Here is a 14,528-nt window from a genome sequence, read left to right as displayed (position 1 = left end):
ATAAGTACAGAAGTATTGATGCTCAAATTCAGTCGTTGAAGCGTCATCCACATGCTATGTTGTTGTGACTATTAAGTTTTGAAGTAGCCAATTCTTTTTGCAACAACTCCGCCTTATTGGTTTGCTTTTGGCCTGAGAAGACAAAAGTCCATGTAGTCTATTTCATAATCAATAGCATGACGAAGCCACTCCGGAATGTAAAGGATTCTTCCAATGCCAGTACTGTGACCCCCAAGGTCAATCATTCTTCTGCAGTCGATAATTGTGAAATCAGGGCTCAATATACCCTTCTCAACCCATATCTGCGGATCACCCACGGATCTATCGGAAGGCGTAGAGTTATCGATAATGAGATCACATTTATCTAACTCGATGAGCTTATCGGCCTCAAACAAGTTTTTTGAATTCATGTTCTGAGGAACATTGGATGTTGATAAGTCAATCGCAATTTCCTCTGGAAAGTCACCAGGCAAAAGCCCATCAAAACTGCTTTTAACAAATCTTAAACGAAAGTTGTCGGGGAGGAACATTGACGTGGGAAAATGATACCATTCTCGTCCGATACATAAATTCACAATTTTTTGTTCATCAAACGAGGTTGAGATCGACTGAATACTTCGAGAGATGGCCAATGGAGCTGAGTAGTTCTCTATAAGGTTGAGGATTCGGAGTCCCAGGACAAGCACAATAAGTGAGCTGAAAATAGCCTTAAAAAGCTTTGAAGAAAGGGCGCCTCTCGAATACTTTCCAGCGAAGTTGAAGGACGCATCATACATCCAACCAGCCGCTAATGATATCAAGGGATAAACGGGATAAAGAAACCTCTCTTCCTTGTGAGGTTGCATGCCAAATACAATGGTCCAGATCCATAAAGGAATCACAATGCACACGAGGTTTCTAAGGCGTTCGGATTTGGAGCATACCATGTGTAAAGTCGCAGAGTAAGCGGCGACAAACAGTAAATTGAAATTGAGTAGCAAGTTTCTCACATAGTATGAGAAGGGCTCAACACCAAAAATCTCGGGACCTTCTCCCTCAGTTGCGAAAACGTTATAAAGAACGATATTAATCGGGATGAAAGAAAGTCCCTTCTTATAGTAGAACGAGTCGACCACGATCATTGCCGCAACAAGGGCCAATAAGAAAGACAGACACGCGAAGATTACAAAAGCCAAGTTCCGACGCTTACTCCACAAGGTATACATCCCAATTGCAACGCCAAGGGCTAAGGTAAATGGCCAACCGACAAGGCCTGAAATCAAGAAGCTGCAAATGGCATAAATATTGGACCTCGATGAGTTTGAGTTAGAGTTCTTGAAAGTTGAAAGTGCGAATGCCGTTCCTAGAGTGACCCAATTCATTGCGAATGAAGATGGTAGCAAAGCACTTGAGGCATGTGCCATTCCAGCTGAGATACTCGATATGAGAAGAAACCACCTAGCTGATTCTGTGGAAATGTTTTCCCTCACACTCTTGAACAACGTAATCTCGGTAAAGGATGTGAAGCCACAAAGACAGACAATCCTTATAAAGTAGAAGTAATAATATGGGGGAAGTTTCTTGCCCGTGAGTTTGGCGAAGTCTCTCAAGGGAGAAGTGGCCAAGTAGTACGGAACAAGGTAAAAGTACGAACGAATCGCATAATCGGGGGAGTATTCCCAAGTCTCTTTCCCAAAACCCCGAAATAGAAGGTTTAGGGGCTCCCAGTAGTTGAACGTCTCATCACAATCCGAGATGATCATGGTCAATGCACAATACAATCTCACAATGACATTGCACAAGACAAGTAAATAGTCATAAAGCAGAAAGATACTTGCCTTGACAAAGGGCTGCGCATTACTTTCCACTTTCATTAGTTTTCTCAATACCTAACCAATTATTTGAGATTTCTACGCGCGCCTTGTAAAGAAGAGTTTCGTTACCGGTACATACTTCACTTATGAGCTCTTGTGCAACATGGACTCACGAGCGGGACCAACCCCCACCCATCTCACAGGAACCTTCAAAAAGTCTTCGATAAATTGCAAATAATTCTTTGCATTATCAGGAAGGTCCTCGAATTCAGTGATTTTGCTAATATCACATTCCCACCCGGGCAAGGTCGCATATTCAACTTCGACATTAGCAAGCTTCAATAAATCTTCAGGGAAGGAGCTTAACTTTTCTCCATTCACCGAATAAGCCACACCAACCTTGATCTCCTTGAAAGTATCGAGTACATCCAACTTAGTGATGTTGAGGTGCGTATAGCCGTTGATCGCATTGGAATACTTTAGCACCACAAGATCCAACCAGCCACATCTTCTCTTCCTGCCAGTCGTTACTCCAAACTCAGCACCAACATCTTGCAAAGTCTCACCGACTTTGTTTAACTGTTCAGTAGGAAATGGGCCCTCTCCTACTCTGGTGGTATATGCTTTGACCACTCCGTAAACATTCTTTATGCTCCGCGGTGGAATTCCCAACCCTGTCAAAACTCCGCCAATGCCCGTGGAAGATGAGGTAACGTAAGGATATGTACCGAAATCCAAGTCTAACATCAAGGCATTAGCACCCTCGACGAGAATCTTCTTATTTGCAGACATTGCCTTATGCATGAAGTCCACCGAGTCGACAACAAATGGTCTTAACTCCTCCCTGTACTTCTCATACCTCTCAAGCTCTTCTTTGACATCGTAGTCAAATTCCCCATACCTCTTGTATCTTGACTCCACCAATCTCTGGTACCGGACTTTAAATTCTTCCCAAGCACCAGGCTCTTGAGAGATCAAGTGATGGACTCTGATTCCGGACCGAGAAGACTTGGTGGAATATGTGGGCCCAATACCCTTACCAGTAGTTCCAATAGACTTTTTCGTCTCAGAGAGCTCAGCCTCTTTCAACTTGTCTGTTCTCTGATGAAAATCAAAAACGAGATGAGCTCTGGATGAGATGAAAAGTCTATCCCTTCCTTGAAGTCCTTTTTTCTCCAATTGTTCCAACTCGTCAAAGAAAGATGGAACGTGAATGACGACACCAGAGCCTAACAAATTTTGACACCTGGGATTTACCAAACCTGAAGGAAGCATATGGAAGTCATACTTCACATCATTTACCACAATAGTGTGTCCGGCGTTGTTACCTCCTTGACATCTAGCGCAAACATCAATATCATCACATAAAATGTCGACCAATTTACCTTTACCTTCATCGCCCCATTGAGCACCTAAAACAACATCGCACATGGTCAAAAATAATGGCGTATATTGGTAAACGTCGGAAGTTTTTCAAGAGTGAACGTCGAAGCGTTAAGTCGGAGAAAAAAAATCAAGCTAAGACTCATTTAAACCAATGCCTAATCTGCATATAATTATGATTTTACTAGCCAACCAATTAAAGAAGAGCCTTGGTCACACATATGCAGGACGATAGTGCTCTAGCTCTAGAGAAAGATAGCGTTTCGATTTATTGTAAGCATGTGTCTTAACTGAAGGTAATGAAGTTTCAAGTGACCTCTATAAAGATGCAAATCAAGCATTCAATTTGGCTAAAATGGCTTCTGTGAACTCAGTAGTAGTCGAAGTACCACCGATGTCTCTAGTTCTGACATTTCCCTCCAAGATCACGTCGTGGGTAGCTTGCGAGATCTTGTCTGCGTGCGAGTTCAAGCCCAAGTGCCTCAACAACATGGTAGCCGACAAGATCATGGCGGTTGGGTTAGCGGTGTTCTGGCCCTTGATGTCCAAACCCACGTGTCTGCAACCTGGTTCAAAAACAGCGTACTCTCTGCCAAAGTTTGCGCCGGGTACCAAGCCTGGACCACCAATCAATGCAGCTCCGATGTTGGAGAGAATCGAACCATACAAATTTGGGGTAACCAAGACATCGAACTGCTGAGGTTTTGCAACAGCTTGCATAGATGCATTGTCAACGATCAAGTCATTAACCTCGATTCCTGGGTAGTCCTGACCTACATCCTTGACTGTTGTTCTGAACAAACCATCTCCCAACTTCATGATGTTTGCCTTATGAATAGCAGTGACCAACTGTCTATTGTTCTTCTTAGCAAAATCGAAAGCAAATTTAGCAATTCTCTCCGATTTGAATCTTGTCATGATTTTCAAAGATTCCACAACACCGGGAACAGATTGATGTTCCAATCCCGAATATTCTCCCTCAGTGTTTTCTCTGACCAAAGCAAAATCAATTCCATCCAATCTAGACTTGACACCGGGAATGTTCTTAATCAAGACCAAGGAGGCATAGATATCCAATTCTTTTCTCAAAGCAACGTTCAAAGATTTATGAGTCTTGTTTGTAGGTGTGTACAAAATGCCCTTCAAACCGACCTTGTTTCTCTTCAAGGAGTTCACAGCCTCGGTGACACCTTGATGGTCTTCACTCAAGCCGGAAACATCGACAACTTCCCAATTTATGGGAACTCTTTGATCCTTGAAGATGGTTTGCACCGAATCAGTGATTTCCTTACCGATACCATCACCTGGAATCAAAGTGACTGTGTAAGTGCCACCGTATTTTTTTGGCAAAACAGATTCAGGAGACGCAAACGTAGCAAGGGAACGAATCTAAAATGTTAGTAGAGAGTTTAATGATCAAGCTGGACTCTGAATTGGTACAGTCCGGTAAGGGGCACGGAGCACTTCGGAGCACGATATTTCGGGTTAACGATTTCTTTTGGGATATGGCTCACCTCAATAAAATATCGACAGTCAACATACGTTTCTGGTAATTGGTCTAAACATTGTCTGAATATATTCTCAAGAAGAACACAAGAGTGTAGCCTGGTTTTTCCGCCTGGTGTCTTGTATCCGCCATGGAAAATTTCGCACGCACTCTTTCGGACCCGAAAACAGATTTTATTGGACAAATAATCGCGAATATTTGTGTTCCCCTCGGAGTACGATTTTAGGAAGCCCGTTCAAGGTAACTGTTTAACAGGATAGCTGAATGACGCTAGAACTCAGTCAGCTTTCAATATCATGGCCGCTGTATAAACACAGCGAATTTTTTTTTGCAAAATAGTTGATAACTGAGCATGTATTTGGTGAAAGAGTCCATTGCAAGACGAGGAATACTAAATCTTGTCTTCTTTCTCCACATTCTGTTTCCTCCTCTCAATCTTTAATATTGAAAGGTTTCATGCTAAGCAAAAATGTTTTATGTTTTGCTCATAACTTTCCACTAGACCACAGAGTGATTAATGCTCAAATCAGTAGTCGTGTAGACGAACGGAAAGAAACAAGACAAAAAATTAATAAAATCGCAAAGAGAATTAAAAATGAAAGAAGGATTACGGGAAAAAGACAAAAAAAAAAAATAGGAAGTATACGACAGACGGCAGTCTACGATTCATTTCCGAAGTCTGTTGCAATTCTTTGGTTTATGCGCGGCCATTTATGTAAGTCGACACGACCGAAAAATATCAATTGGCCAACGAGCTGAGAGAGACCCAGAACAGGCCAATTATGTGGAAAACCTTGGTAAAACAGTTAAATCAGGAGCTCAAACTAGCCCAGAAAAAAGTCGCTGCATGTCGAGAATCGTTGGATTATGAAAAACGAAAAGCTCGTCTTGCTTACGAAAAATTTCGTTTGATCACTGAGCGCAAACCTTTTGACAACATTGAACTCGAACTTGCAAATCTTGCTCGTGGCAAAACCACGTCAGCGCCTTATGAAAATACCAGAGCAAAGCAGCTTTTGAGGTCCTCTAACGATATAAACAATCTTAAAAACGTCGTCCATCATCTTCGATCCCTGCGTGTGTACGATGAGTTATTAGAAAGATATAATCCAGGAATATCCATGTCTCAAGAGGACAATGTCAAAAAGACTGCAAATATGGTTGGCTTGCAGGTTCCCGGAAGACATTAAATATCTGTCAGGCTCACGCTGAGCGCTTGATACTAGGTGAGTTTGCTTCAGGGATTTCACACAGACGTTTCAAACGAGAGTGTTCTGTCAATATCCGATTCTCATTTTGCTTTATGATTTGATTTTCGGAGTGAAACTTTTTTAAGCTATCGACGAGCAACACATCATCGTAATGTTTGCAACTGAAAAGCTGCGGCATTACCGTATCACTTTCTGCTGTTATTAAAGGCTGCAAGTGTTTAATACTAGCCTCCAAATTGAAACTATACTTATCCATCAAGAACAGCAATGCAAGTGCATGAAGTAGCGAGTTCGAGTGATGATCGCGGTCGAACCTCTGCGATAAAATCAATATTCCAGCAGAATCATTTATGTTCGTGATGAGTTTCAATAAACGATTGATGTTGAAGAACAGTTTTAACGGATTACCATTTATCGTAGGTGATTCGAACCTTAACTCCGCATTATTTAGATTCGAATTGATGAAGAAATTGATATTCCTGTTTGATTGGTAAAAAAAGGATAGATAATGTTGTAGAACCCTGTTAAAACGCTTGTGAATCTCTTGGTAACTTCTCAGATCTGATGAAAGACTGAGATCGAGGTTTAATACCACTACATCAGAGGATAACACCGGCAACTGCGAATCAAGGAATTCGATGAAGTTGTCCGAAAATCCGCAGTTTACTATTATCTTGATGTTGGCACTATATAGAAACTCGTTGTCAAGTAATGAGGTGAACGACCCAAGAAAGACTCCGGGAGTCAACTCTCTTCTCGGTGGAGGGTCAAATACAACCATATCGCGGGTTGGTAAATAGTTCGAAATACTCTAAATGTTCTAGCTCGGCCACCAGTGGTCCCTCCAACAGCAAGTTCACAAAGCTAGGCTCACAGATTTTTCGCGTTGACCTTCAGCCCTCGAGTTCCCAACTCCGGTATTAGTGCGGCTCGCTAATGAAATGCGCCGTTACCATCTTCTTTCTCCAGGCAGGGCGTCCGAATATATAGTCATCGCTTATGTAAGAGAACTCTGTGCGCACAAGAGCTGAACTGGAAATAGCGCGCCCTTCCAGCATTTCTGGACGCAACAATTGCCGTACAATCAAGCAGCCTTTTGTATGTAGGAAATCCGCTAGAGCTGTTCAATCAACTTGCTGGTTTTAAGGTTCCTCTTGGACAATAAACAAACGTTTAATTGAATTGCGATTACTGGTATATGGTCGTCAATTAACTTTGATTCAAACGTATTTTGGTTTGTGTTGGGATCGCACTGGAAGCCATTCACCTCAAAGCATTCGCGAGCCTTCTTGATAATACAACTCAGCAATCATGTTTATGTCAATCTTCGGACGGTCCGCTGCAAGGACTACCTTCCGAGCAACATCTGTTATTGGAGCATCATATCTTTTTGAACAGAAGCCGTTTTTAAGAAACGACAGTTTGCTCTCCAACATAGAAGCTCGCAAGCCATCAGTCAAAACCACATCAATGAGAAGTGAAAACCCCAAAAACTCTACTTACAGAGATCTTTGCATTGGATCAGTTACCGGTCTTTTCTTTGGAACCTTGATTGGTAAATTTTCATCCTTGATCATTTTTCTTGCTTTACTGACTTATCTTGGTATTCAATTTCTCGAGCAACGAGGTTTGATAAGAGTTCCCTGGAGGAGATTGTTCTCACTCGACGGTTCAGGGACCCGATTCGAAAACCTTATAAAAAGCCGTGTCTATTTCAATACTTCCTTCTCTGCGGCATTTCTCATCGCAGCGTTCAACATATAACTTTTAAATCTTCAATTATATATACAAAACTCACTAATTTTCTAGATTTGTCATGATATCAAATGATCCCGTACCAACATTTGATAACAAACCCATAACAATTTTTGCAGAGGGTGAGTCCAAATCCTCCCTCTCTCCATCTAGCACAGCCTTGGTCAAAAATTGACATGTGGTCTCGTAAGACATCTTCTTGAATGCAGATGTTGATGAGTCAATACCCTGTCTATTGAATGCACGATAGGTACCTTCTCTCGTCATCATGTCGGCAATGAGGTCAAGGTGGCGTGTGGAAACAGAAATGGCATATGTCGAGAAAACATTATTGATTTCATTCACAATGGTATTTCTCGCCGCTTCCACACCATAAGTTTTCAAAACTGACACAATATCGTTCGATGTGATTGCATTGACATCGATGAAATCATCTTGTTCCCACATGGCCTTGAAATTCACACCCTCAGTAGTCAAAGTGCGCTTTCCATTGTCGGGCTGAGGACGAAGACACCTTCCAATATTCGAAATTTCTCTAACAACAACTCCACGACATAAGTCCTCAATAATGTTCACCATCAAGAGTTTCTGCACATTGCCAAGAAGCTCAATTTCAAACTCACACCATTCGCCATGAACATCATCGAAATCATACTTCTTTATAAAATGATGCGATGAGATTACTTCTGCTTGCCTATCCCTTGCAGATTTGGTCAACTCTCGTGGAGTCCTCTTACGTTCTTTCGCCTCGTCATTGACAAGATTTCCATCGCTTTCGTCCTCAGATTCACTCTCGGATTCAGACTCAGAATCATCAGTCTCTTCAAGCTCCTCTTCACTAGTTTGCTCTGCTTTTCGCATGTTCTCTACCTCATCTGAATCCGGCTCATCGTAAGACACGGCCTGCTTTGAATTTGACTTCAATTTTTCTTCAGTCGCATCACCATCACCCGTCTCATCTTGGAACGAGGCTGTAGGTAAAGCAGCATCAGTTTGTGCCTTGGGCACAGCTTTTCCGATTGATGGTTTGGAGGAATTGTTGACTTGTGCTTTGAGGTTCTTGTTGATAGCCAACTCGAGTTTATCCAAGAACTTAGACGATAAGACTTTCTCCAACTGATTTTGGGAAATATCGTATTCACCTTCGTATTCGTTCTTGGAATAGAAGTTCATCTTGACCTTGTAAGATCTGTAAGAAGTAGAGTTACCCTCCTCAATTCCAGTGGTCTCTGTGACTGTGACATCATCGATAAATTCACTAAGATGTACTTTTCCAATCAGTTTGCAGAAGGAATCTGCCATCGAATTGTCGACATCATCCAAGATAGGGAGTGACATTTGGGGTGTAGCGATAGATGCTGATGCAGTCATGATGATCTCTCTCATTCTTGGAATTCCAAGCGTCACATTTGCAGCGCCGTGGCCAGCGAAGTGGAAAGTATTCAAAGTCATTTGAGTGGAGGGCTCACCAATGGATTGTGCAGCGACAATACCTACTGCCTCACCGGGGTTGATCAAAGACCTCATATACTTGAGCTGCATCAAGGCTTTAAACTTCTTCTCGCTCACGCCACTAGCCAGGTTTTTGGAGAAGAGGTCTGGGTATTGCTTAGAGAAATCATCCAATTTGTCTTGGAATGTTTCCGAGACAGACCCCAAATATTTCGATGGGTTGAACACTGAAAGCACAGGATCATACTTCGTATTCTGGTCATAGTGCTTCAACAGCTTAACCTTCTTGAGCTGCTTTCTAACCTTCTTGGCGTACGACAAAGCAGTGTCAGTATCCAAATGATCAGCCAAATCACCAGGATTATATCTGCTCACCAAAGCGTCATAATTCTTGAGACAGAAATCAAACTGGTTCATGTGAGATTGTTTGGTGGTATCAATAGCATCGCCTCCATAAAGGAATTGAAGAAGAGAGCCATCGCCATCTCTGACAGAATTATCATACGCGACATGGACACCTTCCAACTGTTTTGTAAGACAACGCTGCAAATAGCCGGATCTCGATGTCTTAACAGCGGTATCAATCAAACCTTCTCTTCCAGCCATACAATGAAAGTAATATTCCTGGGGTCTGATTCCTGAGTAGAACCTACCCTTGATGTAGCCACCAGCTCTAGCGTCGGTTTCAAAAGGTTTGAAAGAAGGAAGTGTTTTTCCACTTACCATGACTGGTACTCTTCTACCTTCCAAGGCCTGTTGACCCAACAAACACATAATCTGAGAGACATTGACACCGGAACCCTTCGCACCAGATAAAGCCATCGCTTGCATACTATTGTAAGGAAAACGCTTCATCGTTCCATCGGGAATACACTTTCCAACAACTTGGGATGTGATGGCATTAACCTTGGACTGAGTAATTGCGTCCAAAATACCCAGTTTTCCATCGTCTCTCAAAATTTCCTCGAGTCTCTTCAACAATTCGCCATCGTTATTAGCGGTATCATCAGCAAGATTAGTGACTTCGCAAGCAGCTACTCGCCCAATGTCGACTGACTTTTTCAAGATCTCATTCCTCCAACTGTTTCCTTCTCCTGTGAGTCGTAAATCGTCCATGCCACATGTAAAAGCTGTGCTTAATGTGTAGTTGGTAAAAAGTCTTCCGAGGACAGATAATGCTTTACTAGCAACTTCTGGCCCATAAACTTCATGAAGAGAATGAACAATACCATATTGCGCAGCTCCATATTGAGATTTATCCAAAATGCCGCAGAGGAGCTGACCATCCTTGAAAATAACACTGTTTTCTTGGGACCCCAAACCCCAATATTCATTCTTGACTTTATTCTTTGACTCAAGATTGATTCCTGGGACGCCCTTCGGCTTGATGTTCAAAAGAATAGTAGTAATGACCTGCTTTCCTGTCCAAAGTGGTTCAGGCTTAAAGATGGAAGGGGGGACAGTGAGAATTCGAGAGCTGCCATTCGTGTGTCCATGCTCGGGACGAATGCATCCATAAATGAGTTGTTGGTACTTTTCTCTCGTGAAGAAGGTATCCTTGTTTGTGAGCCAAACACCGGCACTGATATGATCTTGAATCAAACCTCTAAGTGGAGATCCAGAGGTTGGGGTCAAATATTGTGAGTCAGTATTCGCAAGATTAAGAGCCTCCGATTTCGCATTCTCATTTTGTGGAAAATGCATGTTCATCTCATCACCATCAAAGTCTGCGTTATAAGCACCTGTGTTAGCGTAGTGCAATCTGAGAGTTTTCTCACCGGGCAAAACTCTGACTTTGTGCCCCATCATGGAAGCTTTATGCAATGTAGGTTGACGATTCATCACAACAACGTCGTTGTTCTTGATGTGACGGTAAACTTTTTTGTTCAAACTGGAATAGCCATTGGAGGGGGTAAGAAGCTGGTTAGCAACGGTTTTTCTTTGCTCGAGTGTCATGCCCACCAACGAAGTCATGTAGCCATCTTCATTTTGAACTTCGATAGCACCAGGCCACTTATCAGGACCATTTATAACAGCCTGTCTCAATTGTGAAACATTGTGGGAGGTGACTGGTTCAGGGTAAGTCAACTTCACAGCGAACACAGGAGGGACACCAATCTCGTTGGTCTCTAAATTGGGATCAGGAGAAATGACCGAACGGGCAGCATAGTTCACTCTTTTACCCATCATATGCTTTCTGAAAAGACCCTCTTTCTTTTCTAATGCCTGCTTGATACCTGGTGTTGGTTGCTTTCCGCCACTTCCGTTCATGTTTTTCGTCGAATCAATAAACACGTTCACATCGTTTTGAATTGTCACAAATGCATTCATCAACCTGTTGAACAACAACTTCCGGCTGTCTGAATTTGCTGCTTTATCCTTGCTGAATAATGCAGAGATCTGATCGTTCAAATCCCTGATGAGCAAACAGGTCTTCAACACGTTCGATAAAAGCTCATTCTGAGCATTCTCGTGGATTTCATCGCCGAGCTTTGATGGAAGACGAAATCTCGTGGCAGGCACAATGAGTGAGTGGATGAAGAACATGTCTGCACTGACTGGTGCGGTAGCAGACGGACGTGAGTGGAAGATTTTTTGCATTACCACTTGCTCGTTCTTGAACACATTGCGCAAAATGTATCTCACTTCAGTCAGAAGAACGTACTTGGAGCCAGCCTTAGATTTTGAGCCTAATGAAGTCGAGCTTTGAGAGGGCTGCTTCTTCAAGGCATCTGGGCGTGAGCCGCCTTTGACTCTATTGCTGCTTTCCTGTTTGTCCGTTAAGGAGTTTTCAAAAATCTTGACAGCGCCATCTTTACGGAACGTTGGAGAGAACATTCCACAGTTCTCACACTTTCCTCTAGACAAAATCTTCTTGTAAAACATTCCAACGACTTCCTTACGCACTTCACCCACAGTTTCAGTGACAATTCCGTTAGCGTTTGTTCTTCCTTCGCTCAAAGCTGACGAAATAGCAGCTTCAACAAATGCCTCCCTCTTCAGTTTAATGAGACCAACAGTTCGAGAGTCGCTTGGAATATGTTCCTTGCTGCCATCCTCCCCATCGTCGGCGGAAGACCCATCTTGTGACAGCATATCCTCGAGCTCTTGACACTCAAGGAGCAATCCATATTGAATCAACTGAAGCTTGCACGCAAACTTGTGAACCTCGAGAGAGTTGAGGCGAAGTTGATGACAATAGAGACAAGATGATCTCAAGAAAAGGAACACCTGATTCAAGAACAAAGGATTATAGACGGGAACTGGCAATTCAATATGACCCTGATGACCTGGACAGGAGTGCTCGTCGAGCCCACAAGTGGTACACAAGTTTCTCAAGAAGGCACCTAAAGCTAAATCGTATAAACCGTTGGCTATAGGATGACCAAGATTATCAAAGACAATGGGATTAGTGATTTGCTTAGCCGACAACCTTCTAATTTCATCGGCCGACATAACGCCGAAGTCAACCGATGAAATCTCCGATCCAACCGGTTTGGCAATATCCATGGTGAATTCCGGCTTCTTTGAAAACTCTAGTGAAGGGTATTGAAAATTGTGTATGAGATGCGAAATACTTTGTGCAAAATTAGTCTTCCTCATCGAGGCGTGATGAAACGCACGTGATCAGCATCGCAGCTCCGATAATGCTGCAGAATGGCAAAACGTATCACAATTTCGATTCCACCAAAGGTACCTTCGTCAAACGAAAGTGAAAAAAAAAAAGTGAAAAAAAAAAAAAAAAAAAAGGAAAAGAAAAATGACCATTTGATATTGGCTTTGTATATATAGGGCGAGTCAAATGCTTAGGTTTGCGATGGTGTGTAATTTCAAATATGCCTAACGTTACATGCTTAAGTCCTAGTAGTGCTCTAAATGATATATAGTCTACCCTAAATTGCCGGAAGGGCCTTTGCCTATTTGACCCCCCAACTCAAATTATCATATCCAAAGATCCAGGGACCCAACGTGTGACGTAGAAGAAGCATGAAAATGCCAAGTACAAATTGGAAAGATAAAATAATGCTGCAAAGAGTGCTCTCGTTAAGCGGCCCGAGCCACACAAGAGTGAGATTGATAATAGTGAGATTCGTGAACTCCTCAATCGAACCTTTATCATTTCGTTTCACTTCAAGAAGTTTGAAAATCGCAAGAAATTCTAAAAGAGCTCTGCCAATTCCTGATCCTTCAAATTTGGCAAAACTAGGGTGCATCACATTCTCACTTGCGTTGAAGCTGGGGAGTCTATGTCTAGGGCACGGAACAACATGGAATAGTTGAGGCAAGGAATAGAGAAAATTCACAATTTGCAAACAGAAAATCATCAAAAGAGTCTTCGAAAAATGACCCAAAATGCCGACAACTGCAAAAACCATTCCACTGAAATAACAATATGTGTCACCCACAAATACACGGGCCGGATAGCGGTTAAAAACGAAAAGACCCATGGAAACTCCAAGGAACGGTACAAGAAATATTGCCGATAACAAATGCGAATCGTGAGCTGCTTGTGAGACTGTGGGACTCAATAAATAGGCCAAGTCATTGATTAAAAGAACTGCACCAAGCACAATTGATTGACCAACCTCCAACCCGTTTATTCCAGCCAATATATTAATGGAGTTTGGGCAGAATATCGATAAAGCTGACATATAAGCGTAGTAAAATATTCCTAGGTCTAAAAGTCTTGGGGCGGTTGACTCAATCTTGTAGTCAATAGCGAGGGTGGTGAATTTGAGGCCAGTGAGCATGGTAAGGAGGCCGTTTGCCTTTTGTGAGAACTGGTTTAAGACTATGACGAAAAACTCTCCTACTCCATTTCTCATAAGAAATCCGGGAACAACAATGGATGTGACACTGAAATCAACGTAATAAACAATCAACAAGGGTAGCGAAGCAACGGCTGGCAAAAAGAATTTGTGCCTCCATCTGATGTCAAACAAGTCGTCGAAGAATCCAAGAATGATTGTGCTGAGCAAGCAAAGGGCAGCACTCAAAAATTCCGCCAATTTATTGTGTGGAAATAATTGCTTGTTCTCGTAGTCTTTGTACTGATTTTTGTAGTTGAGAAGCATGTCATCGTCATTCGACAAAGATGAATAGGAAACTAAGTATTTGAAAAACACGAACGGAATAATGAGGACGATCAATATCATATAAGTAATGGATGCAACAACGCCCATTGACTCGGGTATCGGTTCGGATGGCCCTATTTTGGAAAGGTCCTTACCTTGGAGGCCCACCTTCTTAAAACTAGGGCCTAACCTAGGGATGAGATACGTTGTGAAACAAAATCCCAACACGCCAAAGCCAGCCAGAGTTTGTAATGGGTTGTCGAATTTGATAATCGCTGCCGCCAAACACACTAAGCCGGCGTAGAATAAGCGATTCATGATGCGTTTCCACCGATAAGCACAAGTTGTGATT

The 14,528-nt window shown here is 42.4% G+C and overlaps 5 protein-coding genes across 5 annotated transcripts; 1 reads left to right on the top strand and 4 right to left on the bottom strand.

Annotated features, from left to right (window-relative positions):
• Window positions 1-113: 113 nt before the first annotated feature.
• On the bottom strand, window positions 114-1,742 carry ALG9 (dolichyl-P-Man:Man(6)GlcNAc(2)-PP-dolichol alpha-1,2-mannosyltransferase; the record flags this gene model as incomplete). The annotated part of the gene is made up of 1 exon (XM_024858118.1): window positions 114-1,742. The coding sequence occupies one exon, from the start codon at window positions 1,740-1,742 to the stop codon at window positions 114-116; it is 1,629 nt and encodes a 542-aa protein (XP_024713524.1).
• A 195-nt stretch (window positions 1,743-1,937) lies between these two features.
• On the bottom strand, window positions 1,938-3,224 carry ADE12 (adenylosuccinate synthase; the record flags this gene model as incomplete). The annotated part of the gene is made up of 1 exon (XM_024858117.1): window positions 1,938-3,224. One exon carries the CDS (start codon window positions 3,222-3,224, stop codon window positions 1,938-1,940), a length of 1,287 nt encoding a protein of 428 aa, XP_024713523.1.
• Window positions 3,225-3,509: 285 nt separating this feature from the next.
• IDH1 (isocitrate dehydrogenase (NAD(+))) lies at window positions 3,510-4,815 on the bottom strand (the record flags this gene model as incomplete). Its single annotated transcript, XM_024858116.1, has 2 exons — window positions 3,510-4,565; window positions 4,741-4,815. 2 exons carry the CDS (start codon window positions 4,813-4,815, stop codon window positions 3,510-3,512), a joined length of 1,131 nt encoding a protein of 376 aa, XP_024713522.1.
• Window positions 4,816-5,465: 650 nt separating this feature from the next.
• C7M61_002752 (uncharacterized protein) lies at window positions 5,466-5,873 on the top strand (the record flags this gene model as incomplete). Its single annotated transcript, XM_024858115.1, has 1 exon — window positions 5,466-5,873. One exon carries the CDS (start codon window positions 5,466-5,468, stop codon window positions 5,871-5,873), a length of 408 nt encoding a protein of 135 aa, XP_024713521.1.
• A 1,818-nt stretch (window positions 5,874-7,691) lies between these two features.
• On the bottom strand, window positions 7,692-14,494 carry C7M61_002751 (uncharacterized protein; the record flags this gene model as incomplete). Its single annotated transcript, XM_024858114.1, has 2 exons — window positions 7,692-12,637; window positions 13,627-14,494. 2 exons carry the CDS (start codon window positions 14,492-14,494, stop codon window positions 7,692-7,694), a joined length of 5,814 nt encoding a protein of 1,937 aa, XP_024713520.1.
• Window positions 14,495-14,528: the final 34 nt, after the last annotated feature.

This window comes from Candidozyma pseudohaemuli, assembly GCF_003013735.1.
Source record: "Candidozyma pseudohaemuli strain B12108 chromosome Unknown scaffold00006, whole genome shotgun sequence".
Lineage (NCBI taxonomy): Eukaryota > Fungi > Ascomycota > Pichiomycetes > Serinales > Metschnikowiaceae > Candidozyma > Candidozyma pseudohaemuli.
Note: the sequence above shows the minus strand (reverse complement) of the source record. Positions and strands in the feature narration are given on the sequence as shown.